Source organism: Hyperolius riggenbachi, chromosome 10 (genome assembly GCF_040937935.1).
Source record: "Hyperolius riggenbachi isolate aHypRig1 chromosome 10, aHypRig1.pri, whole genome shotgun sequence".
In the NCBI taxonomy this organism is placed as follows: domain Eukaryota; kingdom Metazoa; phylum Chordata; class Amphibia; order Anura; family Hyperoliidae; genus Hyperolius; species Hyperolius riggenbachi.
The window spans coordinates 212939313-212964838 of NC_090655.1; the positions used below are offsets into that span (position 1 = coordinate 212939313).

A 25526-nucleotide genomic window follows, 5' to 3' on the forward strand; every position below is an offset into this window, starting at 1 on the left:
CCACAAAACACAGTGCATTTCTGCAAAAAAAAAAAAATACTTTTTTTTTTCAATAGCACACAAGAAAGCATCTTTTAATGAAAGTGTCTCTTTTGAAGGAAACTAATCATTATGTGAAAATACAGTGCATTTTTGTAAAAACTAACCAGCAAGCTCATGGTGAACCAGAACTCACTGGAGTGTGTAAGGGGCTACAATGGTCCAAAAAGCCCCCTTACTAAAATGCTATAGAAAATAACAGTTTGCTTTCCTAAAACAGAAAGTATTTGCGATAATTCAGGTTGGAGTGAGGTCGAGATGTCTCCCAGAGCATCACCGCTGAAATACGCAAATCAACCATTGTTGCCCTTCGAAGCTAAACACACCTCCAGATCCGCTGGAATGCAAAGATGTCTCAGCTTGTTAATTGTACACAACCAAAATAATCCAACATGCATACAGACTGTTTCGGACTAATTGATTCTCATCGGTGCATGGCATTGATTAATTTGGCTCTATGGAGTAGGACTTGAAACACCCAGAGGTACAGACTAACCAGCAAGCTCACGGTGAACCAAAACTTATTGGAGTTCTCATTGTTTTTTGTACAAATGTGATTTAAGTAAATATTACCATATTTTTCAGACCATAAGATGTATTTTTTTCTTCTGCAAAACGGTGGAGAAAAAGTTAGTGCGCCTTATGAACCAAATACAGAGAGTCCCCGACTTATGAACGCCTGGCAACATGAACAGCCACTGACCTGGCGCTATTACTTGGCAGGGACTCTCTGCGTGTAGAGTGCAGAGTAATGCGCAGGGAAGCAGTGGAGCATATCTCAACTACTCGGAGCACCTCCGGCTCCCAGCAATGTACAAAGTATTTTCTCCCTCACAGCTTTCCCTAGCGAGGTAGCCGATTTAGGCGCAGCGGTTTGCTGATCATTGTGGTGCCAGCACTGCTTAGCTACTTTGAGTTCCTCCCCTACTGTCTGTTGCATGTACTGGCACAATCAGGAGAAGCAGACACTAGTGGAAGCCGAGAGGGAGAGAAGATGTTGCTCATTACATGGAGGCGCCAGAGCAGGTGAGACACATGCTGCTTCCCTGTGCATTGTACTCTGCACTGTGCCTGGGGCTGGGGGAGCACAGTAGGGGAGGGGACAAAAAAGGTACAAGGAAGGGGGACACAAGCAGGCAGCAGGACAAGGGGGACACAATAGTTATAAGGGGACAAAGGGGGCACTAGAGATACAAGGGGGACTCAAAAGGGACATAACGCACATGGGGGATGCAAGAGATAAAAGTAAGACACAAGAGGAAAAAAGGGGGACACGGGAGGTACAAGGGGGACTCAACAGGGACATAAGGCACAAGGGGGATGCAAGAGATACAAGGGGGCACAAGAGGTACAAGGGGAACACAAGAGGTACAAGGAGGGCACAAGACATACAATGGGGACACAAGAGGTACAATGGGGACACAAGAGGAACTAGGAGGACACAAGAGGTACAAGGGGGACACAAGAGGTACAAGGGGGACACAAGAGGTACAACGGGGACACAAGAGGTACAAGGAGGACACAAGAGGAACAAGGAGAACACAAGAGGTACAGGGAGGATGCAAGCGGTACAGAGGGGGACAAAATAATTGGGGGGTTTGAGGGGAGAAGATCTACAAGACACACCTGTACCATGGTTTCACCAGGTTTATTATATAATATTTTTCCCTTGTTTTTGTCCTCTAAACCTAGGTGTGTCTTATGGTCAGGAGCATCTTATGGTCCAAAAAATATGGCAATAATTGTACTGTATATATGGAAGTAGAGGTGGTGATAGAAAAGAAAGCATTAGGGATAAGTGTTGAGTTAGTCTAGAGTAAAAAAATATGTAGAGATTATTATGGACACTATGAGTAATATATGTGAAAAGTATAAAAAAAAAAGTAAAGAAAACAATTTGTAAGTTGAGTGCATATTTAGAAATGATATAAAACTGAATGTTTGCATGTCTGCACTTTTAATGTTACAGGGCCAGAGCTAGGACACCTACAAATACCTGGGTACTTCTGTGCAGTGTAGGTGACTACGCAAGGGAATTCATTGTTTTGCAACTAAAACTCTGGCTGTTAACTTAGCTGTAGGGATACCAGTGGTGCCTGGATGATTGATTTCTGTGAATGCATTTGTTTGAGCATTTTCATGTGAGTGTGCAAAGGATTAACCGTCTTTTGCTACTTTTTCTGGCTACACCCCCTTTAGCACCTCCCTAATATCTAATTTACATGTCCTAACTTGAGGTTAATTTTCTGGATATGTGTTGTTTTTTTTCTTGTCACTGACCCTTTAGGCCAAGGTTAAATCCAGTGCACTCCCTCCTTCCCCTGTGTGTGACCATTATCGGGACACACAGCTTATGTTGGTGTGTGCATGGTGGACATGAATATATTTCATTAGCTCCCTTTTGAGTTTAGTCTGATGCACTATCTGCCCTAGGATTGGATGTCAGGATATGTGCTCCTGATCTTTTAGATAGGTGTGATGCAATGAATGTCTGTATGTCTGTGATATGCATGTTACAGGGCCAGAATTATGACACCTACGAATACCTGGGTACTTCTATGCAGTGTAGGTGACTAAGCAAGGGAATTAATTATTTTGTAACTAGGACCCCGGCTTTCATCTTAGCTGTAGGGATAGCAGTGGTGCCTGGATGATTGATTACTGTGAATGCATTTGTTTGAAGATTTGCATGTGAGTGTGCAAAGGGCTAACTGTCCTTTGCTATTATATAAAACAGGGCTGGAATAGGTGTTTATAAAGAAATACTTGTCTCCTCCTGTAGGCTTGGTTTGCATAGCATGTGATTCCTGCTGCGCATAGTGATAGCAGAAGCGCTGTCACTGTTAGGGATGGTCAAAAATCTGATTTACGTAAATGCTGATTACTGACACCGCAATGGTAATCCGAATTCCATTTTCCTAATTATGATTAACTTGTGATTGGCCTAAAACTTACAAACTCACAATCACAAGGCTCGGAATTTGTTAATACTCGGTAGTATTGGACTAATCTGAGAATGTGGTGATTTACCAAGAAAATCACAGAAATTTTAGGTTAATCAGGAGACTCAAAAATACTCAGTAGTAGCTGAGTCTTGCCATTGGTCTATAATTACTGTAGCAATCCGATTTTTGCTAAAAAATTCTGTATTCATTGGTACACTGATTGGTCCAATGCTTCAGAGTTCTGTAATTGGGCTTAAATTACCGAGTTGTGGTAATGCGGCATTTTCACCACAATCCCATTTCAGATGTGGTAAGACTATTTCCCATCCAAAATTCTGAAATTTCAATTCTGCAGAATCTGAATCACCGCCCACAGCATGGAACATTTGTTCTCAAAGTTTCCGTTGTGTCTGTTGCATTGAATATGTCACACATAGCGTGTTATGCATGGTGTGTCCAGTGCCCAGAATTATTGTGTACCACACAATGAAGTGTTCTGCTTACTGCATCAGAGACAGCAAATCAGTTCATGAAGAGCATGTACAACTGAATACTTAAAGGACTTCCAATGTGAGGGAGGATGAAAATCTGTTTACTCGACAGGGGCTTCTTACAGCCCCCAGCAGCCATCTCAGTGATCATTACGGGCAGCCAGCGGGGGCTGGAGGAAGCCCCTGGTGAGTAAAAATACATTATGTTTGTCACCTCAGAAGTCCTTTAAAGGGACTCAGAGCACCTCTCATGGGCATGCCTTTAAAGGGAACCTAAACTGAGAAGGATATGGATTTTTCCTTTAAAAAAAATACTGGTTGTCTGACTCTCCTGCTGATCCTGTGTCTCTATTACTATTAGCCACAGCCCCTCAACAAGCATGCAGATCAGGTGCTCTGACTGAAGTCAGACTGGATTAGCAGCATGCTTGTTTCAGGTGTGTGATTCAGCCACTACTGCAGCCAAAGAGATCAGCAGGACTGCCAGGCAACTGGTATTGTTTAAAAGGAAACATCCATATCTCTCTCAGTTTAGGTTCCCTTTAAGACTCCGACCAGTACTTCAAAGTACTTAAAGATGGATACCTTTCTGTAGCTTGTGCTCTCCTCTTTCATTTGATTAATTTCAATTTAAAAATTGTGGCTGCCATCTTGGCTATGTTATAACTTCCGGGTCACCTCTGTCTTCTCTGTTTGAGAAGTGCATCACTGAATGAAACAGGAAGAGGAAGTGACACGCATGGCCATTGCAAGAGGCACCTCCAGAGGGGTCAAAGCATGACTTTGTTGGAAGTCGTCTGTCTTAAAGGCATGCCCATGAGAGGTGCTTGGAGTCCCTTTAACATAAGATCTGGAAACATGTCCGTAGATCCACTGCTTTCATCTGTGTTAAAGAGAATCTTAACTGAAGTTAAAAGCAAGAGTTTCACTTATATGGGGCATCGACCAGCCCCCCGCAGCCTTCATGTGCCCACGCCGGTTCTCTACAATCCTATGTTCTCCTGCCGTGGCTAAGTTTCGTTTTACACCAACTGCACCTGTGCGGCCCTCGCCATGCGTAGCTTCGCTCGCATTCCCGTTCACTATAACATCCTTTGGGGACTGCTCGGACCCCCAGGTAAGTGAAAATCTTGCTTTTAACGTCAGTTAAGGTTCTCTTTAAATAAGAATGACTTTCACTACAGGTTAGCCTTGAAGCGGACCTGAACTCAGAATGTCCTCTCTGCTCTAAAAGATAAGCGACAGCATAATAATCTTTAAATAAAACCATTTCTTTGTTACAGCTGATACAAATACTGCAATAAATCTGCATTGTTTCTACTTACTGCTCTCATGGAAGCAGACATATTGTTAAAATTATGTGCTTTCAAATGAGCTTATCTGCCATAGCAGTCAGGTGACACAGGGGAGAGATCAAATCACAACTTGCGATTAGACACATATGAGGGTGAATTAGAAAGGCTAAACTCTCTAAATACATACAGGGTACATTCTCTATGTTTTCCTTCTGTCCTGTGCAAGAGTTCAGGTCCATTTTAAAGGGAACTGAGAACCTTTTTATGTCAAATAATTTAAAACGATCCTCACCTAAGGGAGGTTCGTAATGATGTGTGCTTTGTGGGGAGCAGCCCCTGTCTATATGAGGGCATCCATCTTCCTGCTGTCAATGACATAAGAGGTGCTCAGCTCCCTTTAAAGCAAATGTTTTGTCTATAGTGATTATCCAGACTATGGGGAGTAGTTGTGTGTTAAGATGAGACCTCCCTAGCGGTATGGACAGATATATCCGTCCATAAACACATGCTGTGCACAGTATAAAAGTGCATGCATACACATCAATACTCTCCTGCACTGTATACTAGACCCTTGCTTGACATATTTTGGCAAGTTACAGGGAAAAAAAAGTTTTAAAAATACATTTTATCACTTTTTGTACAGAAATCCTGGGGAAATTGAACGCCAGGGAGGGTAAAGGAGTAAAAGGTGTCCGTACATTATTTGATTTTTCTGTTCGTTAACCATTTGATTTAGTCAATTGATTGAATCGGGGGAGAATCGATTATGTTCCATTCTGCTTGATCAATGGAGATGACCAATTTACTCAATTAGGCAGAATGGAAAATATTGGTTGATTGTAAACAAATTGGCTAGTGTTCATGTAATTTTAATCAGGAAGTTTTAAGTCATGATTATACCATTTATTGGCTAACTTAACAAACAAACAATTGATTTTTGGCTTCAGAGCATGAAGGCACAACATCGTTCAGATGGATTAGTGAGGGAAAATCACATAGGATCTTGCTTACAGTTTGTCGACCACTAGTTGATCGACTTTCAATCGTCCGCACTGTTGCTGATAGCTCAATGGAAAATCAAGTAATGTATGGGCACCTTAAAGCAAGCTATATACTAATCAGTTTTTGTGTTTGATCAGCCTTTCAATTAGATTCTGGAGTTGAATTGAGGGTGAATTAAATACAGAATTGAATGTTTGATCAGTGTCTGTCTAAAAATCAAACCTCTATTGATTCAGCAGCAAAAATGTCCAGTCGATTGCAAAGAAATTGGACGCCATTTTGGCTACTTTTAAATGACTCTAGATCAATTTAGTAGGGGCTGGGGATAATGACATCAGTGTCAATCGCTTTGACATCATAGTTGCATAGATTGATTGAAAAAAGGCATTTAGCCATCAAGTTTAACCAGTAAGAAAACAAACAAAAAACAGACACTACATAATCTTCCCTGAGGAGGATTCCCAGCAGGCAAGGAAAAATGGGCGTGGGTCAGAAATCATAATATACAATAAATATCATGACTAACTGGGTGCAGGTTGAAACCGAAAACATGTAAATGTTAAGTACAGTTTAAAAACAGCCGGGAAATGAAAACAAAAAGATATTTACTTTAAAAACCATGTCATTTCAATTCAAAAACACAGCTTAACCGCTAATCGGTAGCAGGAAAAAAGAACGCCTGTGGCTAATGGGCAATTTGGGCACCGCCATAGACTCTAATGCATTTATCTCTGATACAGCGCCAAAAGCAGAGAATAGGATGCAGGATAAATATCATTTTTCAGTAGAACATTACAATATTATTTTTTTTAGAACATTAAAGTTTTTGAAATATGTTATTGTTTTAGAAACTTGCAATGTTATACTTTTTGTACAGATTTTATGTTACGAATATTGTATGTTATCATTTCTATGTGCGTGAGGTTGTTTGTGCAGGGGGAGGGGTGGTTAGGATTAGGCACCACCAGGGTTAGGCACCACCAGGGGGGTGGTTAGGGTTAGGCACCACCAGGGGAGGTGGTTAGGGTTAGGCTCTACCGGGGGGGGGGGGTTGTTAAGTTTAAGGATGACCAGGGGGAGTGGTTAGGGTTAGGCACCACCAGGGGCGGTGGTTAGGGTTAGGCACCACCAGGGGGGTGGTTAGGCACCACCAGGGGAGGTAGTTAGCGTTAGGCGCTACCGGGGGGGGGGGGTGTTAAGTTTAAGGATGACCAAGGGGAGTGGTTAGGGTTAGGCACTACCAGGGGTGGTGGTTAGGGTTAGGCACCACTAGGGGAGGGTTCTGTGTGAGAGTAGGGTTAGATTAAGCTGTATTCTTGAATTTAGTAACTATAGTAACTAACTAAAGTAAATATCTTTTCATTTTGACTTCCCATCTGTTTTAAAATGGTACTTTTCGTTAACAATTTTTTGGTTTCACTACGAGCCCACTTGCAAACAAACTTTTTAATTAATAAGATTCTGTTATCAAGCCACGCCAATTTGTTATCTAGCTGCGTCCTTTTTATCCTCACACCTTTTTTCATGCACGCCAGCTTAACCTAACCCTACTCTCACACCTACTCTTATGTGGCGTGCAAATTGTTCACTAGCAGCCAGCGCCCAAAGTTCCTGCATCCTATTCCCATTGGTCTGTCAAGGGACCAATGGGAAGCCCCAGCGGTATTTTTAAAGATGCATTGCTGAGGCTTGCTATACTTAAGTATAGCAAGCCCTCACCCTTCCCACTGCACTCCCTGCTCTTCCCCCACTGAGGGCCTGAGCCCACTGACGCAGCTGTGTCTGCTTTTCAGTTACACATCAATCTTACAGATGCTGAAACATGGGCAGAAGCGGACATAACTGCGTCAGTGGGCTCCGGCTCTGAGAGGCATAGATTTACCCCCGCCGCCTTGAAAGATTCTATTGGTTGCAGTATAAACAAATGGGAAACTTGATTAACCCAAAAAAAATTCAATAATAAATTAGTTGTTAAAGGGCAACTAAAGCGAGAATACCAGTTGTCTGGCAGCTATGTTGATCTATTTGCATAAACAAGCATGCAGCTGATCTTGTTAGGTCTGACAATAATGTCAGAATTAATCTGCATTTGCTTGTTTAGGGGCTATGGCTAAAAGTATTAGAGGCAGCGGATCAGCAGGATAGCCAGGCAACTGGTATTGCTTAAAAGGAAATAACTATGGCAGCTTCCATATCCCTGTCACTTCAGTTGTCCTATAAGCTTACCTATCCTGTTTTAGTGTTCACTGTCAGATTTAAGAGAAATAAGATATGAAAAAAAAAATATTTCTGGTATTTTCCATCTTTGTTGTTTCTCTGTGATGCCAAAACGTTTGCCCTTTTCTTTCAGCTCAAAGTTTATTCTCCCTCCCCACTGCCACAGCCTACTATTCCTCCCACTCTCAGTGTCAAACACAGGAATGTGCATGTGGTGGGCAGTACTTTGCAGGGGGTTTGGAGGTGGAGCTTTTCACCCATTTAAAGAAGAGTAGAAGAGTATTGTGGTACAGTAAATAATCAAGGAGAAAACATGAGGAGTAGACATTTGTTTAACCTATTGCGGACCGACGCAGTTTAAATCTACGGCGGGCGGGTGGCGCTGCGGTTCTGACCGGACTTAAGCTCTATGTCCCATTCACTGCGCATCCCCGCCCGTTCCCGACGCTCTGTCCCCGCCACAATGTGCTGCCCTGCCGCCTCTATGACGGCAGAGCACTGTGAGCCGGGCAGGAGCCGTTTTTATTGGCTCCTGCCTGTCATTACTGTAAGCCAATCCCATTGGCTTACATTGAGAGACAGGGTCAGGAGCCAATGAAAGCGTCTCCTGACCGGCGCACAGTGCTCTGCAAGCCTATTGTGCTCTTACCTATCCCCCTATTGTGTTCCCCTTCATCATGCCTCCCCTGCTTTACAAACATTCACTTATGCTTTTAACAAACAAAAATACTGATTAAGGGCTGGTGCACACCGAGCGGCTTTTTGGGCGTTTTCAGATCCGCTTGCGGCTGCGGATCTGCTTGGTCAATGTATCTCAATGGGGTGGTGCACACCAGAGCGGGAGGCGTTTTGCGGAAACGAAAAATGCCTGGGTGAGGCATTTTTTGGATTTCGGATGCGTTTCTGCCTCAATGTTAAGTATAGGAAAAACGCAAACCGCTCTGAAAAACGGCACTTCAGAGCGGTTTTGCAGGCGTTTTTGTTACAGAAGCTGTTCAGTAACAGCTTTACTGTAACAATATATGAAATCTACTATACTGAAAACCGCAGCAGCAATCAGCAAAACGCTAGCAAAACGCCTCATAAAAATAAAAAAAAGCGTTTAAAAATCTGCTAGCGTTTTGCGGATCTGCTAGCGGGTTTTGGTGTGCACCAGCCCTTCGTCTTATGGCCTGGGATTAAAGGAGTACTGTAAGGGTTAAATAGAAGAGTCAAACTTACCTGGGGCTTCTACTCTCTCCCCCCCCCCCCCCCCCCGCCGCTCCGCAGACGTTCTGTGCCCGCCCCGGGACAAAATGAACCCCTCTGGTCTCCTGCTGCAGCTCGCTTTCGGTATTTGCAACTATAATGTTGCAAGCCACTAAGCCTGTGCAGAAAGCTCCTGGTGACGTCAGTGGGAGCAAAGAAGTTATAAATACCAGAAGCATGCCACAGTGGGGGACTGGGGGATCATTTTGTCCCACTGTGGGCACAGGACATCTGTCGGGGGAAGGGGGGCCGGACGAGGCTGGTAGAAGCCCCAGGTAAGTTTATTTTTTTTTAATCCCTTACAGTACTCCTTGAAGTATATACTTCATTCAGTAAATTAGATTTTAATCCCTCATAAATCGTTTTTCTAGAGCTGAGTTAAGTCATTTTTGCTTATGTGATTCAATACAGAACGCGAGTGGCTACTTACTCTTCTTTCATAAGCTTAGCTGGGTTTCTACTCTGCCCAATCAATGGACTGAATTAGCTCTACTGCATGAGAGTTCCCAACCACAGTGCTGACTCATTCTAATCAACATTAGCCAAGGATCATGTGATCTACATTTTGTATCTATTTTTAAGGATCCTGTCAGCATAATTATTATTCATTCAAGTTTTTTTTTATTAAATATTTTCTCTTTCTAAATGGGCTACATGTGTTTCACATATGCCTAGTAGACCATCCCTCCCAGGAGCCCTTCATACCATTAGAGACATCCTTTTCCTGGCACCCATAAGCAGCAGGTGACGCCAAAGCCACGTCCATCAAAAGTACAGCGAAAACCAGCACAAGCTGCATATTGCCAATAAAGCCAACCTGCAGAGAAAATAATAATATTATCTGTAATGACCACTAAATACCATCACTGTTACAGGTAAGCTGATTGTGCAGTTTTCTGTGTAGAGGAATAAGTGACAAATGAATCACCTCAGTAGAGGCAGAAGCAAAGCATGCATTTAAAATCTCAACTCTGGGTCTATTATCCAAAACTGTGTCCCCTCCTCCACCTGATCTTTTAGCTGTCCTTTAATCTCAGCCTTCATTCTTTTTAAATTTACATATTTGCAACACTTTTTTGGACATGACTTTATATCACAAGCAATATGTTTACTAGCTTACAGTTTTGCAGGTCTGATAGCCTTTTTACAGTTAAAGGACAACTGTAACCCCCCCCCCCCTCCAGGGAAATAAAGATGGATACTCTCCTGAGAGGAGGGAGGGCTCTGGATCCCTTAGAGCCTCCCTGGTCCTCTCTGCACCCATCATTCCACCGCCAGGCCCCATTCATATTCCCCATGCCTGCATCTTCAAGTCTCCAAGTACTTTTGAAGATGAACAGCTCTGCACCATGTGTGAGTCTACACTCTTATGTGTGCAGTACAGGGCCACTTGTCTTTGGAAGAACTTAGAGGTCGGAGTACTTCTGTAGCTTTCTGAGGAGACTAAACAGTAAAACAAAACACTACGATGGGGGGCCAGACGGTGGAACGAGGGCTGCAGAGACAACTGGAGAAGCTCTAAGAGTTCTTACTTCTTCCAACTTTTTTCCCGGGGGTTGGTTACAGATATCCTTTATGCATATGCAGTTGCTTTATGGTCTATAGGTATACCTTTTACACTTAACCTTCCTGGCGGTAAGCCCGAACTGAGTTCGGGCTATGCCGCCGGAAGGCACCGCTCAGGCCCCGCTGGGCCGATTTGCATAATTTTTTTTTTGCTGCACGCAGCTAGCACTTTGCTAGCTGCGTGCAGTGCCCGATCGCCGCCGCTACCCGCCGATCCGCCGCAATTCCTCTCGCCGCGGCTGCCCCCCCCCCCAGACCCCGTGCGCTGCCTGGCCAATCAGTGCCAGGCAGCGCTATGGGGCAGATCGGAGTCCCCTCTGACGTCACGACGTCGATGACGTCGGTGACGTCATCCCGCCCGTCGCCATGGCGACGGGGGAAGCCCTCCAGGAGATCCCGTTCTTTGAACGGGATCTCCGGATCTCCGATCGCCGGCGGCGATCGGAGGGGCTGGGGGGATGCCGCTGAGCAGCGGCTATCATGTAGCGAGACTTTGTCTCGCTACATGAAAAAAAAAAAAAAAATTTAAAAAAAAAGATTTGCTGCCCCCTGGCGATTTTTTTGCAAACCGCCAGGAGGGTTAAAGGACAACTGTAGCAAGAGGACTATGGAGGCTGCCATATTTATTTCCCTTTAAGCCATACCCGTTGTCTGGCAGCCCTGCTGATCTATTTGGCTGCAGTAGTGTCTGAATAACACCAGAAACAAGCATGCAGCTAATCTTGTCAGATCTAAAATTAATGTCAGAAACACTTGATCTGCTGTATGCCTGTTCAGCATCTATGGCTAAATGTATTAGAGGCAGAGGATCAGCAGGACAGCTAGACCAATTGGTATTGCTTAAAAGGAAATATATATAGCAGCCTCCAAATCCCTCTCGCTACAGTTATCCTTTAATCATGTCCAAAACAGTATCAATTATTCATACTGGCCTTTATTGTGTCTAGATTTTGTATTCTGAAAGATATGTACATTCTACAAAAGTCAATTACACACATTACTTTTGTTTGGAGTTTGGGAGAGTTCAGGTTGTCAGAGAACTCCCCAAAACAGGTATTGTTATAGTGAATTGTCAGAAGTGTACCCAATGTTCACATGATCTGGTGCCAGGCAGTCCAGCAGCAAAGTGTTTTTTCTTGTATTTAGCTCAGCACCAAAGCAATTGTGTGCTTATAGAGACACTGAAGCGAAAAAAATGATGATATTATGATTTGTATGTGTAGCACAGCTAAGAAATAAAACATTAAGATCAAATACATCAGTGTAATTGTTTCCAGTACAGGAAGAGTTGAGAAACTCCAGTTGTTATCTCTATGCAAACAAGCCATTAAGCTCTCCGACTTCGTGGAGAGGGCTGTTATCTGACTTTTATTATCTCAACTGTTCCTGGACTATTTACTTTTCCTCTGCTAGAGGAGAGGTCATTACTTCACAGACTGCTCTGAAAGACTCATTTTGAATGCTGAGTGTAGTGTAATCTGCACATATTATAGAGTGATGCAATGTTAGAAAAAACACTATATACCTGAAAATAAAAGTATGAGAATATTTTCTTTGCTGCTAATCTTCTAGTAATTATTCATAGAACACAACCAATTCACTATATCATATTTTTTTTTCGCTTCAGTGTCTCTTTAAACACCACCCCAGACTGCAAAACGATCCCATTACATCAATCTGAAAGTGGACAGTCAGGTCGTCACCAATATAAATGCTTAAAGTGACACTGAAGCGGAAAAAAAAACGTAAATAAATTGTATGTGAAGTATGGATAATTAACAGAGCATTAATAGACAAAAAAAGGAGTGTCATTTTTTCAGTTCTATAGCTTTTTTAACATTGCCTCTTACATTCACAGTTTACAAACTACACTCTGTATTTTAAACTATAAAATAGAGCTTAGTTAATGAGCCTTTGAACTTCCCTGCAGTAAAACCTTACCTGGAGTTGTCTTTCACTGTGTCTTTGCTATATAAGTGCTTCAGAAAATAAAGCAGGTTGGAGAGCTCAGAGAAGCTCTTTTGCATAGATAACAACTGAAGTTTCTTAACTCTTTCTGTGCTGGAAACAATGTGAGACTCATATTTTTCTACGAATGTTCTATTTCTTTGCTGCACTACACATACAATTTATTTTCTCATAAGTTTATTTTCACTCTAGATTCCCTTTAACAATTATCTTTTAAAGGGGATCTAAAGTGGAAATAAATAATGAATTGTATGTTTAGTACAACTAATAAAATAGAACATTAGTAGCAAAGATGAGTCTCATACTGTTTCCAGTTCAGCAAGAGTTAAGAGACTTCAGTTGTTATCTATGCAAAAGAGCTGTTTTCTGAAGCACTTATACTGGAGAGAAACAGAGAAAGACAACTTCAGATAAGGTTTTACTGCAGGGAAGGTCAAAGGGCCATTAGCTCTGCTTTGTTTCATAGCTTACAATACAGAGTGTAATTTGTAAACTGCACATATTAGAGAATGATGTAATGCTATTCAAAAAAATAGGAGACTCTTTTCTTTGCTACTATTGTTCTATTACTTATCTGTACTACACATACAATTCATTATACGTTTTTTTTCAGTTTAGTGTTACTTTAAAAATATTATTTAAATGGTTATAACCTTCCAAAATGCGCTGGTAAATCCTAATCTGCATAACAGCTGTATAGATAAAGACTCATTGAGAAATACATTAATGCTCTCATTAAAATCATTTTCAAAAACCTGAGTCTACTTACCAGCTCAGCTACAATGTACAGAACCTCAATGTAACTCTGTCTGCAGTGTGCAGCTATATATAGTGGTAGGTACATGCCATGGCTATATGGGAATTCTAAGTGACATTTCATGTGGAAGCAGATAAAAGATAGGAATTCAATCGCCATCTATTTCCTTATAAATAGCATGTGAACATTTCCTGAATTTCAATAGATTATATCAGTGTTAAAAGGATTGAACTTTCCAGTCTGTACTGATTTGGAGATATATGTTTGTGCCTGTTAGACATTGGAGTCACGCATGGTACATCTACTGAGGCCATTACTATCACAGCTAAGGTGGCCATACAGTATTAGATGTTTTTTCAATAACTTAGACATTAGATTCGACATACACATTGGATTGAAATGAAAATCTACTGAAACTATGATCAGTGGTGTATTTGGGTAAGATGCATTCATTTTATAGGGAAAAAGACAGCCGGATATAGCTGAGAAATTATTTCAGTTATAAAAGGGTGCTGGATATAGCTGAGAAAACTGAAAGGTGCCGGATATAGCTGAAAAAAAAAAGATTTTTGTTATAAAAGGGTGCCGGATATAGCCTGAGAAAAGTGATTTTGGTTATGAAAGGGAGCCAGATATAGCTGATAAACATGATTTCATTTATAAAAGGGTGCCCATTTGTAGCCAATGAGTGTGATTCCATTTACAAATGTAGCTGCTTTTAGAATATAACTCTAATCCTAACTTTAAACCCTCCTTATAGTTCCTAACCTTTACCCCCCCCCCCCGGTGGTGCCTAACCTTAAGCCCATCATGATGTTGCCTAACCTTAAATGCCCCCTTGTGGCGCTTATCTTTAACCCCCTCCCTGGTGATGATGTCTAATCATAAGGTCCCTAGTGATGCCTAACCTTAAAGGGAACCAGAGAGGATCAAGAAAAGGTTTTATACATACCTAGGGCTTCCATCAGCCCTATACGCACGGATCGCTCCCACGCCGCCGTCCTCTGCTGCCTGGATCCGCCGGTACCGGGTCCCGTCATTGCCGAGAGTCGGCCAGTCAGCCAGCGGACGATTCTGCGCATCACACGGAGCTCCCTCCATGAACGTACGCATGAGGCTGCCTACTGCGCAGCCGCATGCGTACGGGTATGGAGGGAGCCCCTGTGATGCGGACAATTGGCCGCATCCGCCGGAAGTGACAGGCCCGGTACCGGCGGTTCCAGGAAGCGGAGGATGGCGGCGTGGGAGCAATCCAGGCTTATGGGGCTGGAAGAAGCCCCAGGTATGTATAAAAGCCTTTTTCTATTTTAACAAACCATTCCTCTCTGGTTCCCTTTAACCCCCTATGGTGGTGGCTAACCTTAATCCCCTGGTGGTGCCTAAACTTAACCCCCAGTGGTGCCTAAACTTAACCCCCCATGTTGGTGCCTAACCTTAGCCGCGTTTCAAGTCAAACATATATACGTTATTTTGAACAGATATAACCAAATCTGTTATAGCCACATTTCAAGTCAAACATATGTTATTCTGAAAAGATAACCAAATTTGTGACCTGCTGATATAGTTGATCTTTAGACGTCCTCGTTGTAGCCTCATTTCTATAGCTGTAAAAAATTATAGGCACGCTATTCTACTGCTTATAGCTGCAAATCACGACAAATCACATTGAAGTCTATGGCAGCACCCTTTTTACACAGACAGCTCTGGTGTCCTTTTCAACTGATACGGGGTAAAATTCCCTTTCCCCATCAGCATAAAAGCATCTTTTCTTACCCTCACAGGTCTGCCCCTCCTGTGTAGTTAGCTTCCCCCACTATAAGTAGCCAAAGTTGCCCCCATTCCCCGTATAAGCCATTGGTGCCAGTGGGGATATATTCTGCTGCCACCTCACTGTCACTTACAGACCTCAGATCAGTGGTGACCCAAAAAGAGTAGAGGACAAACAGTAACTGGGCGGCACACTTCAAATGCAGGAAGCGACCAATGACGTCACTTCTGTATCTGAAGTTCTTCATGGTTACTGTGCTCCCTCTGCTCTCTTTGGGTCCCCGCCAATTTGAGGTCTGAGTGATGGCAAGGCAGTGGCAGGCAGGCAGGCAAGGGAGAGGAGGGAGGAAGGGGCAGGCATGGCGCTCATGGCACTGCAGCACCCATAGAATGCAATGTGCAACCATATAGGTAAGCTCTGACTATGACATAAATATAGTGCTGTCTCTCTCTCAGTATTAGGATTATGCACACAATGTACATGATTTTGTGATCTACGGGAAATATCTGAGGAATGGAACTTTAAAGAGACAAAGTAGAGGTGCACAGTTAATCCTGCTTCAATTGAGAACATGTCTTTTATCAGAAAAAGAAAAGAGACATCCAGGGTCCTTGCTAACTGAAGTAAAGGGACTAGGTGCTGCTTGAAGTTTGTCTTCAGAGTGTCCAGTGATAAAATCTAATCTCACCCCAGAGCAAACTCCTCCACATGGTCAAGGCCCACCTTTCTTGTGGCCCCCTTTTTTCTTTCATGGACAGCTCTTTTGGGCAGTAGCCCCCCTTCCCCCTTTTCATGTGTTGCTCTTTATTTGCAGCTTCCTCTTTCATATGCAGTACCCCCTCTTCCATATTCAGACGACCCCTAGGAGGGCACCTGTCCAAGGCCTGGATCTCTGTGGCCTTTAAAAAAATCTGCTTCTAGAGTCTCCACAGAACATTATATGATCCATGATCCAGTACAACAGGGCTCCCACTAGGTACAATCGACCCACATGGCGGCTTTGGGCCTCACCCTCTGCAGGGGCCTCCCATGTCTGGCTGCCCTGTGCTGTGCCTGCAGGGATGCTGCACGGCCCCCCTTCTGCTCTGCATGCAGTGTTGTGAGTAGTGTGGATTGACATGTCTATGATCCAGCGCCAAATCTCACTGTTCTCCTCTGCCACTTGCTAACCAGGGTGCTAAGTAGTTTAGCACCGAATTTCTGAATCAGATAATTCGGTGCTAACCTACTTAGCACCCTGGGTAGCACGTCTAAAGACTTTAGACGTGCTAAGTAGGTTAGCACCGCTTTGTGAATCAAGCCCTTAGTGTCCAGTCATCATGGTCCTGGTCGGCGCCTCTCATGATGATGTCATCATGAGAGGTGCTGGGCTGGAGCCATGGGGTGACAGAGGTGGCAGAGGAGAGCAATGAGACTCAGCGCTGTATCATGGACATATGAGTTCATGCTAATGAGAACTTTGCAGAAGGTGGGCCATGCAGCATCTATACTAGGTGGGTGGGATCTGTGAGGGAGGCCATACAGTTTGCTGGCCACTTTATTAAGTACATCTTGCTAATACTGAGTAAGAACTTTTTTTGCCTTTAGAACTGCCTTCATTTTTCATGGCATTCCTTGTTATAATTTAAGTAGGCCTCAGTTATTTGGACTGAGTTAGTGAAAAAGGCTTGGGGAGCAGACCTGCCCTTTAAGGGGATTTTCTCTTAGAGAGAAAATCTTCAGTTCTGTCAGAACTAGAACATACCAAGAAGCTGTTCTATGGACAAGGACACAGGTCTCCCTGACCTGTGCATGTACACCACTAGAACAATAAACATCAGCCATATTTACTAAACACCAAATTCTTGTATGTATGTCAAAGGCCTCATTGAATATTAATCGAGTAGGTGTGTATGATGACACCACAAGGGGGTCCACCAATAGTCTGATCTAGGGGATGGCGAAGATGATGTCATATTTAACTCTTTCCTAGTCGGTATTAAACCCCGAGTGAGCGATGGGAGCTCCCTCTGCTTCTTACTTTCACACTAGCTCTCAATGCTGACTGGAACCTCTAAGTATTTTTCATTCTATATGTAATTTGATATAATGTATGCTGTACATAGGTAGTCTAGTGTAACGTAGGTTAGAAAGAAGGTACCTGATTGACTTCAGCAGGAAGTTTAATCAAGAAGCTTGTAACGCAACATGAAGATTGGCGTGGCTAGGATATGATGAACTGTATCTATCTGTATTTCTGTTTCCTGAATAAATAATGTGAATATTGAAGAAGCCTGAGAAAGTCTATCTCCTGCTTGCTGTGTTGAGAGTCAAGTTATCTCACAGTCCGTGAGACGCAACTATAAGAAGTTGCTGGTGCCGGAAAAAGGTGATTAGAACAGTTTATAATAGGAGAACAGAGGCGCCAGCAGAATAAAAGTGGATAAAACCTTTAAAATTTGCTTGGAGGAAGTGGTGGACTTACCTCCATAAAGCAGACACGAAAGACTGTCTGAAAAGTAGCAATCACATTTATTATATGGTACCCCAAAAGTGCAACGCGTTTCGCAGGCCGAGCCCGCTTCATCAGGCAATAAAGTACTGAGTACTGAGTACAGTACTGAGGCGCTACACCTGCTACTGCTGGAATTCTGTTTTGTCCCCACTTTATTGCCTGATGAAGCGGGCTCGGCCTGCGAAACGCATTGCACTTTTGGGGTACCATATAATAAATGTGATTGCTACTTTTCAGACAGTCTTTCGTGTCTGCTTTATGGAGGTAAGTCCACCACTTCCTCCAAGCAAATTTTAAAGGTTTTATCCACTTTTATTCTGCTGGCGCCTCTGTTCTCCTACTGCAAAATCATGTCCACCCCTGGTGGAGGGGTGATCTACCCCTTTTTCTCATCTACAGAGAGCGACTTATTAATCCTGAGTGAGGACAGGTCTAATCTCCTCACCTGCTTATACAGTGGTTGCCTGTGTGGTAACCCACGTTTGCGAGTATATTCTTCTCACTGATTTGCCTTACTTCGTTTATGTTTTAACATACTACACTATATTGGGCTCTCGGTTTCTCTATATTTTAGAACAGTTTATAACAATGGTGCCGATTAAACCCTTCGCTGCCTAGCGATACAAGCAGACAGGGGGCCGGGGGCCGAAGAAGTTTTCAAGTAGTTTTCAAGATATTCCACAGCAAAACAAGCAGAATAGACGCGGACTGTAAAGCTTATCAAGCTGATAAGCTGGTGTGGGGAGTGTGCGTGAGCCAAGCACACGGGCTGCAATTCGAGGATATCAGCGGCGAAACTCTTGGACGTTACACTGTAACTGCATGTGCACAACAGTTACAAGCCTAAACCTGGGTTGGAAGGAACCCTCCGAGGCTACGGCTGCTCGCAACTGCTGCTGGAGATCGATCTGCTGTGGGGGAAGGTGGGAGCCTCCCCCCCCCCAGAAGTTCCGGAGTCCAATCTGAGTTTCGCGGAGGAGAAGTTGCGGAAAGCTGATGAATTGCCACGAGTCCGCTAATCAGGCATGTATGATTTACGTTGTTGTATTGCATTGTCTGTAGAGTTGAGCCGAAATTTTCGTAATTTCGCATTACTATAATTACGCATGCGAAATTTGCGATTACGATGCGAAATTACGGTAGCGTAATTGCCATTAAAATCGTACTTGAAAATACCGTAAGCGTAATTTTCAATGCGTAATTTCGCGTTTCGTTCATGCCGTAATTTCACATTAAACGCTACCGTAATTTCGCGTTAAACCGTAACGCTCCGTATAATTTAAAAAAGCCGCCGACTTTAAGGGTTAATAGCAAAGCCCCCTTAAATGCTAAGAGCCTCAAATTTGGAGAATATATTAAGGAGATCAGGAGAAATAAGAGGAATTTTTTTTTTTTCAAAAAGACCTTATAGTTTTTGAGAAAATCGATGTTAAAGTTTCAAAGTAAAAATGTATACATTTAAAAACCCGCCGACTTTAACGGTTAATAGCAAAGCCTGCTTAAAGTTTAGGAACACCAAATTCCTAGGGTATATTAAGGGGATCAGTGGGAATAAGAGGAAATTTTTTTTTCAAAAAGACCTTATAGTTTTTGAGAAAATCGATTTTTGAGTTTCAAGGGCAAAAATGTCTTTTAAATGCGGAAAATGTCAGATTTTTTTGCACAGGTAACAATAGTGTATTATTTTCATAGATTCCCCCAAGTGGGAAGAGTTTTACTTACTTCGTTCTGAGTGTGGGAAATATAAAAAAAAAACGACGTGGGGTCCCCCCTCCCAGACCTCTTTAACCCCTTGTCCCCCATGCAGGCTGGGATAGCCAGAATGCGGAGCACCGGCCGCGTGGGGCTCCGCACCCTGACTATACCAGCCCACATGGTCCATGGATTTGGGGGTCTCGGAAGGGGAGGGGCAGCCAAGCTTTCCCCTCCCCCCTTAACTACGTCGGGTGCGGCGTAGTTACAATGTAACAAAGTTGTTACATTGTAATAACTTTGTTACATTGTAACTGATAGAACATTTCCGAGGCTATTGCGAGGGATCATTTATTTAAAGGGACAGGTAAGTATTAATGGTTAATTAAGAATATTAAAGGACTTTTTTCGTGGTTATGTTTTTTGTTCAATTAAAATACTTTTTCTAAGTGTTTGTGTGTTTATTTACTTTTAACTCTTAAAGGAAATGGGTAAGGGGTACAAGTACCTCTATACTCATTTCTCCTGGGAGGGGGGGTGGGCATCTGGGGGACCCCTTTTTAAAGGGGACTCCCAGATTCCACCATGAACCCCCCCCCAGGAAATCGCGGCCTCCACCTCCACCGCCCATCGGAGGTGGAGAAGAGCCCCTTGTCCTTGGATTGGACAAGGGCTCGGAGGGGGAGGGGAAAGCTTGGCTGCCCCTCCCCTTCCGAGACCCCCAATCCATGGACCATGCGGGCTGGTATAGTCAGGGTGCGGACCGGAGCCCCACGCGGCCGGTGCTCCGCATTCTGGCTATCCCAGCCTGCATGGGGGACAAGGGGTTAAAGAGGTCTGGGAGGGGGGACCCCACGTCGTTTTTTTTTTATATTTCCCACACTCAGAACGAAGTAAGTAAAACTCTTCCCACTTGGGGGAATCTTTGAAAATAATACACTATTGTTACCTGTGCAAAAAAAACTGACATTTCCGCATTTAAAAGACATTTTTGCCCTTGAAACTTAAAAATCGATTTTCTCAAAAACTATAAGGTCTTTTTGAAAAATGTTTTTTTCCTCTTCCCACTGATCCCCTTAATATACCCTAGGAATTTGGTGTTCCTAAACTTTAAGCAGGCTTTGCTATTAACCGTTAAAGTCGGCGGGTTTTTAAATGTATACATTTTTACTTTGAAACTTTAACATCAATTTTCTCAAAAACTATAAGGTCTTTTTGAAAAAAAATGTTTTCCTCTTATTCCTCCTGATCTCCTTAATATATTCTCCAAATTTGAGGCTCTTAGCATTTAAGGGGGCTTTGCTATTAACCCTTAAAGTCGGCAGCTACCTAACATTGATCCATGCGTCAACTTTTCCGCTTGGGAACATGGCCATACGCATTAATTTCGTAATACACACTGTAATGCGAAAATTACGCGGAAATTACGCTTACGCGAAATTTCGCAAAATCCTTCTTCATTACGATTATGTACTTACGGCCATAATCGTAATTACACTAATTACGCGAAATTTCGCGAAATCGTAATTACGTCATTACGCTCATCTTGTCTGTGTTGTATTTGGTGTTGTGCAAGGAGTTGTTAATGTGTACATTCTGTGTTAATTGCAGCTTGGAGGCTGCGTGCTTCATTTTTTTTTCTTTCTTTCTCCCCTCCTCCTCTGTTCTTTTTTTTAGTTTTTCTCTCTCCCTGTCCAGAGACTGGGAAGGATGCCAGATATGGGGGGGGGGGGGGGGGGGGGGGTCCCCCGCGGCAGAGTGAAGCCAGCAGTGTTTCAGTCTGTTAGTAGAGGATGAGGGGGAGAGGGAAGGGTGAGAAGAGAGGAAAGCGAGTGAGAGACAGTGGTAAGCTGTTTTTTTTTTTTTCTCTTTTTTTCGGGGAGCTGGGGAGACAGGGAGGCACAGCCCATGTCTCTGGGTCGCTGTGAAAGTAAGTTTGTAGCTACAGCTGAGATAATGGGTGAGGTGCCACTGGACTCTGGCGTTTTTTTTCCGATCAGTGTGGTTTTTTTCTCTGTCCGTAGCGGAAGGCGTAGAAAGAAAAGCAAGTTTCTCTCATTCCAGTCAGTGCTGCTAAAATGGTGTAATGTCTGCTTAAGTTTAATAGTTTCACGCTCTAGTAATTCTGAGCTATGTCTGTGATAAGCAGATGTTTGTGTAGAGAGAGAGATTCCACGTCACTGGGTGATACTAAGGTATATAGCATTTAGAATTACAGCTGTGACAGGGTTTGTCTCAAGTTTTGGCGGGCATCTCAGAGAGTGTAGGTAGCGGAATGCTGACTCTCTGCAATATGTATCGATGCTGTGTGTAACTATGCATAAAATGTTTGTTCTGTTTGAGTTTGTTTTTTCTCCTAATGTTTATAGGATTGAGAGGTTGCTATGGGAGCAGCCATCTTAGCTGGCAGTCCAGGACTCAAAATGGCGGCAGTGGAGAGGGCCCGCCCCCAAGAGTCATGGCACCCACACGTCATGGCAGGGGGGGAGGAGGGGCTGGGGGGGATCCACGTCACGTCAGGCTGTGCTCGCGGCTCCGGGCAGAGCAGCTGAAAGGAAGGGGGTAGAAATACAGAGACATTCTACTGAGTATCTCGGATCCCGAAGTATTTCCCCATAGCCTGGGTCCAGGGATAGGAATGCCAGAATACGTGCACCAAGCTATTACTGTAAGACTAGCATGGTCACGGATAGGAATTGTTTCCCAGCTAGGTGCAGGGAGACACGGAGCAGCGCAGATCAGGAAAGGGTCTGTACTGAGTTGCTTATGGGATTATTCCTTTAAGTGAGGCACCTTACCGGGTGGTGCAGCATGAGTTCCCAATAGAGAAAAGGGGGGACAGTGCATCAGGGGGGTGCCGGAGTTGGGAAAAAAAAGGGAGTTGACCAATCCAGGTATCCGTCGCCGCTGCTGCAGAGTGGTAACGTTTTTTTTCCGGTTTTTGTCGTGGACAGGTCCAGAGTTTGACTAAGAGGTCTATGCTGGGCTGGGGCTGTTTTTTGTGCGTTTTTTCCATCCACTGATTGGTCAAATATGTTTTTTTCCAGCTCCTATCAATTGTAGCACAAAGAACAAGAACTGACCGCAGTTCATGGGGCAATTATACAGATGATAGAATTGCCATTTACAGAGTGACAGTGTATCAGTACGGTGTTTGCCATACGACTACCTACCACGTGGGCATTCAGGGATCTGCATACAGGCATGTGACGCTGGTATGCTTAGCCCTGCTCCCTGTGTAGTTTAAGTGCAAAGTGCTCCTTTCTACAGGGAGGCAGCCGTTTTTTTTTGTAGTATGGGGGTAGTAGCACGGCAAACATTGGTCAGAGGGTACAACACACAGAACTTCTAGCAGAGCTGGTATCGCGATGAAGTTCTAGGTAAGTAAATGCGATCATGAGTAAGAGCATTGCAGGCTCACCTGCAAAGCAACAACAGGTGTGGCATCCGTAATCTGTGCATGCAACGGCCGCACATGGACAGATGGGGGGGGATGTGGAGGGAGCTTGCAATGAGGTGAGAGCTTCCAAAGATGAAGTCCGCGGGAGCATATTTTACACAGGTAAGTACTTCGGATAGTACTTAGGTAGGGGAGAAAGGTTTAACTCCAATCTACCAAAAAGAGTAAACAGAGTTCATGAGATGAGAACCATAAAGCAAAAAGATCAATTACGGTATATATTGATCAATTTAAAGTGTACAGAGTACAAGCTGCAGGGCGAATCCCAAATCATTAATAAGAATTGATTTGTTTTTATTTCGATTTCAGGAGTTTGGCAATATGGAATCGAGACAGCTGCAGTGCTGGCAGCAAAGATGGAGATGTCGGTCGGATAAGCGAAAGGTTCCAGATGCCAATCTGAGTTTGGAGAACAGCGAGATTCCTGAGATGGGAAAGAGACTAAAAAGCGAGATTCCTGAAATTGGAAAGAGACTAAAAAATGAGATTTCGGAGATCGGAAAGGGACTAACAAAACTGTCTGAGCAAAGCATAATGCAAAGTGCTAATGTTTTTCTTTCCCAAGGAGGTGCTTTCCTAATGAAGAGTACCGTGCTGATGGTGATCCTAGGTTGCCATTTCGTCCTAGGAGAACGAAGAGAGGACATTCTCATGAATAATAAGGGGTTAATAAGAATACAAGGCCCAAACGTGTTGATGTTGGGTGACAAAGGTACTGATCCTTTCACACCTCCCTCCGCTTGGCACAGATGGACCAAGCAGGGATGGAGGGAAAGAGCACTTGTGCCAGAAGAAAACAAATTTCATGGCACAATGTGGGTGAAAGGTCTGAAGGGTCAGGTGTGCGGGCAGTGGGAATTGAATGGCAGTGTAAATCTGCTATTGAATGCCACACTCCCAGAATCGATGCACCGATCCAAAGTTTTGTTAAAAGGTACATTGCAGTACAATGGGTACATGCAGAAGGTGGAGTGTGTGATTCAGGGGTACCTTGTCTTGGTTATGCAGAGTGAGATGGTTCCAGATTGGAGAGGAATGAGCAGGAGGCGTCAATTCTCCTACCAGAGAGACACAGGGGACAACATCACACTCTGGAACTACCAACAGAGAGTGTCTCTGAAACAACTATACACACGTAAAGGCTGGAAAGCTGAGGGTTGGTGGTTCTCGAAAATAGAAGTAAAAATCGAGATCAAGCCACATTTCCAGGTGACAAAGAGGGTGGGGAGAGCGGTCCCGGGGGAGGGAAAGCCAACACAGGGAACCCCATTCACACTACATGGGTCACAACAGGGGACGATATTACACAGTCCATATGCAGCTGCTTATCCTCATGCTAGTTGGGTAAGTGAAGAGGTACTCTTAATTGAAAGATTGCAGAGAGTACAGTCTTCCCAACCTCTGGTACATATTGTGCCTCAGGACATAAGGGGGGAAGAGGTCCAATCAGGACAGTTGGGGACATATTTTGTCAGGGAGATGCTTAAAGATCCTGTCCAACTGAGATTGGACAAGGGGAGGTATAGTAATTTTTCTGGAGAAGGATCTTTTGCATGGAAGCTTCGAGATGTTTGGGTGAACAAATGGAAACGGTGCAACATTCCTTTAGGCACCGCACCGCCACTTCCTTAGTTCCCACCTCAACACATGTCTTACACCATGACCTGAGAGGTCAACCTTTTTTGGTGCTAGACGGGGAGGTGAAACAAGTAGAGTTGTCCTCATGCGGGCAATTCTCCCAGAGGTACCTGTGTTTGCCGGGGCAAGTCAAATTTAGTGAAGAAGCCTGCGGGCTCAATAACACAGAATGCGAGGCTACCATTCAAAAGATCCACCCTGAAGCCAAACCGATAGTTTCAGTGGCTGAAGTAAAGGTTTATTTTTTTAGCATCATGTCTAAGGACACATTCAAGGTACATTTTCATAATTGTTCCGATAAGGGGGATCGGTCAAGGGGAACATATTGGGTAAGCGGAGATCCCATATGGATCCAGTCATCCAGGTTTGATGACGTTATTTCTCCAATTGTTAAGAGAACTCTAAAGTTCAAAGTTTCACGGGAAGTTCCCCTCCTGAAAGAGAACACGACATGGGACAAAGGGGAACAGGGTTTGATCCAAGACGACCACACTTTGTTACAACGGTTAAACAAACAGTACACTAAGTTAGAGGTAAGATTTCACCATGATCCAGGTGATCTTAACAAGGTAGAATACAAAAATAAGCAGGTGAGTTCCAGTCTGACCTGGTGGAAAAGATTTCCGGTAATGTTCCAGGGACACTCGGACTGGGCCTCTGCAGTTCAAAAGTTCTTCCAACACTCACTGGTCGTCTGGATGGGGATGACAACTTTAGGCATCATTATCCAGGTGAGGTTGCGTGTTAAAATTACGTAAAACAAATTAACCTGGTCAAGAGTAGTGTTGGGCGAACACCTGGATGTTCGGGTTCGGGAAAGTTCGCCGAACATGGCCGCAATGTTCGGCATGTTCGGGCCGAACCCCGAACTCCCCGAACATCCCGCTTTTGGGGGCCCTATGGGGTCGCAGGCATAAGGGGGGAGCATGCCCCGATCGCGGGGGGG

At 43.8% G+C, this 25526-nt stretch overlaps 1 protein-coding gene across 1 annotated transcript in view; it reads right to left on the reverse strand.

Annotated features, from left to right (window-relative positions):
- Positions 1–25526, reverse strand: part of LOC137534379 (zinc finger protein 585A-like) — a 178093-nt gene that overhangs the window by 31054 nt on the left and 121513 nt on the right. The window contains exon 9 of the mRNA XM_068255861.1: positions 9943–10054. Within this exon, the coding sequence (XP_068111962.1) occupies positions 9943–10054 (112 nt within the window). The remainder of the gene's footprint in view (positions 1–9942; positions 10055–25526) is intronic.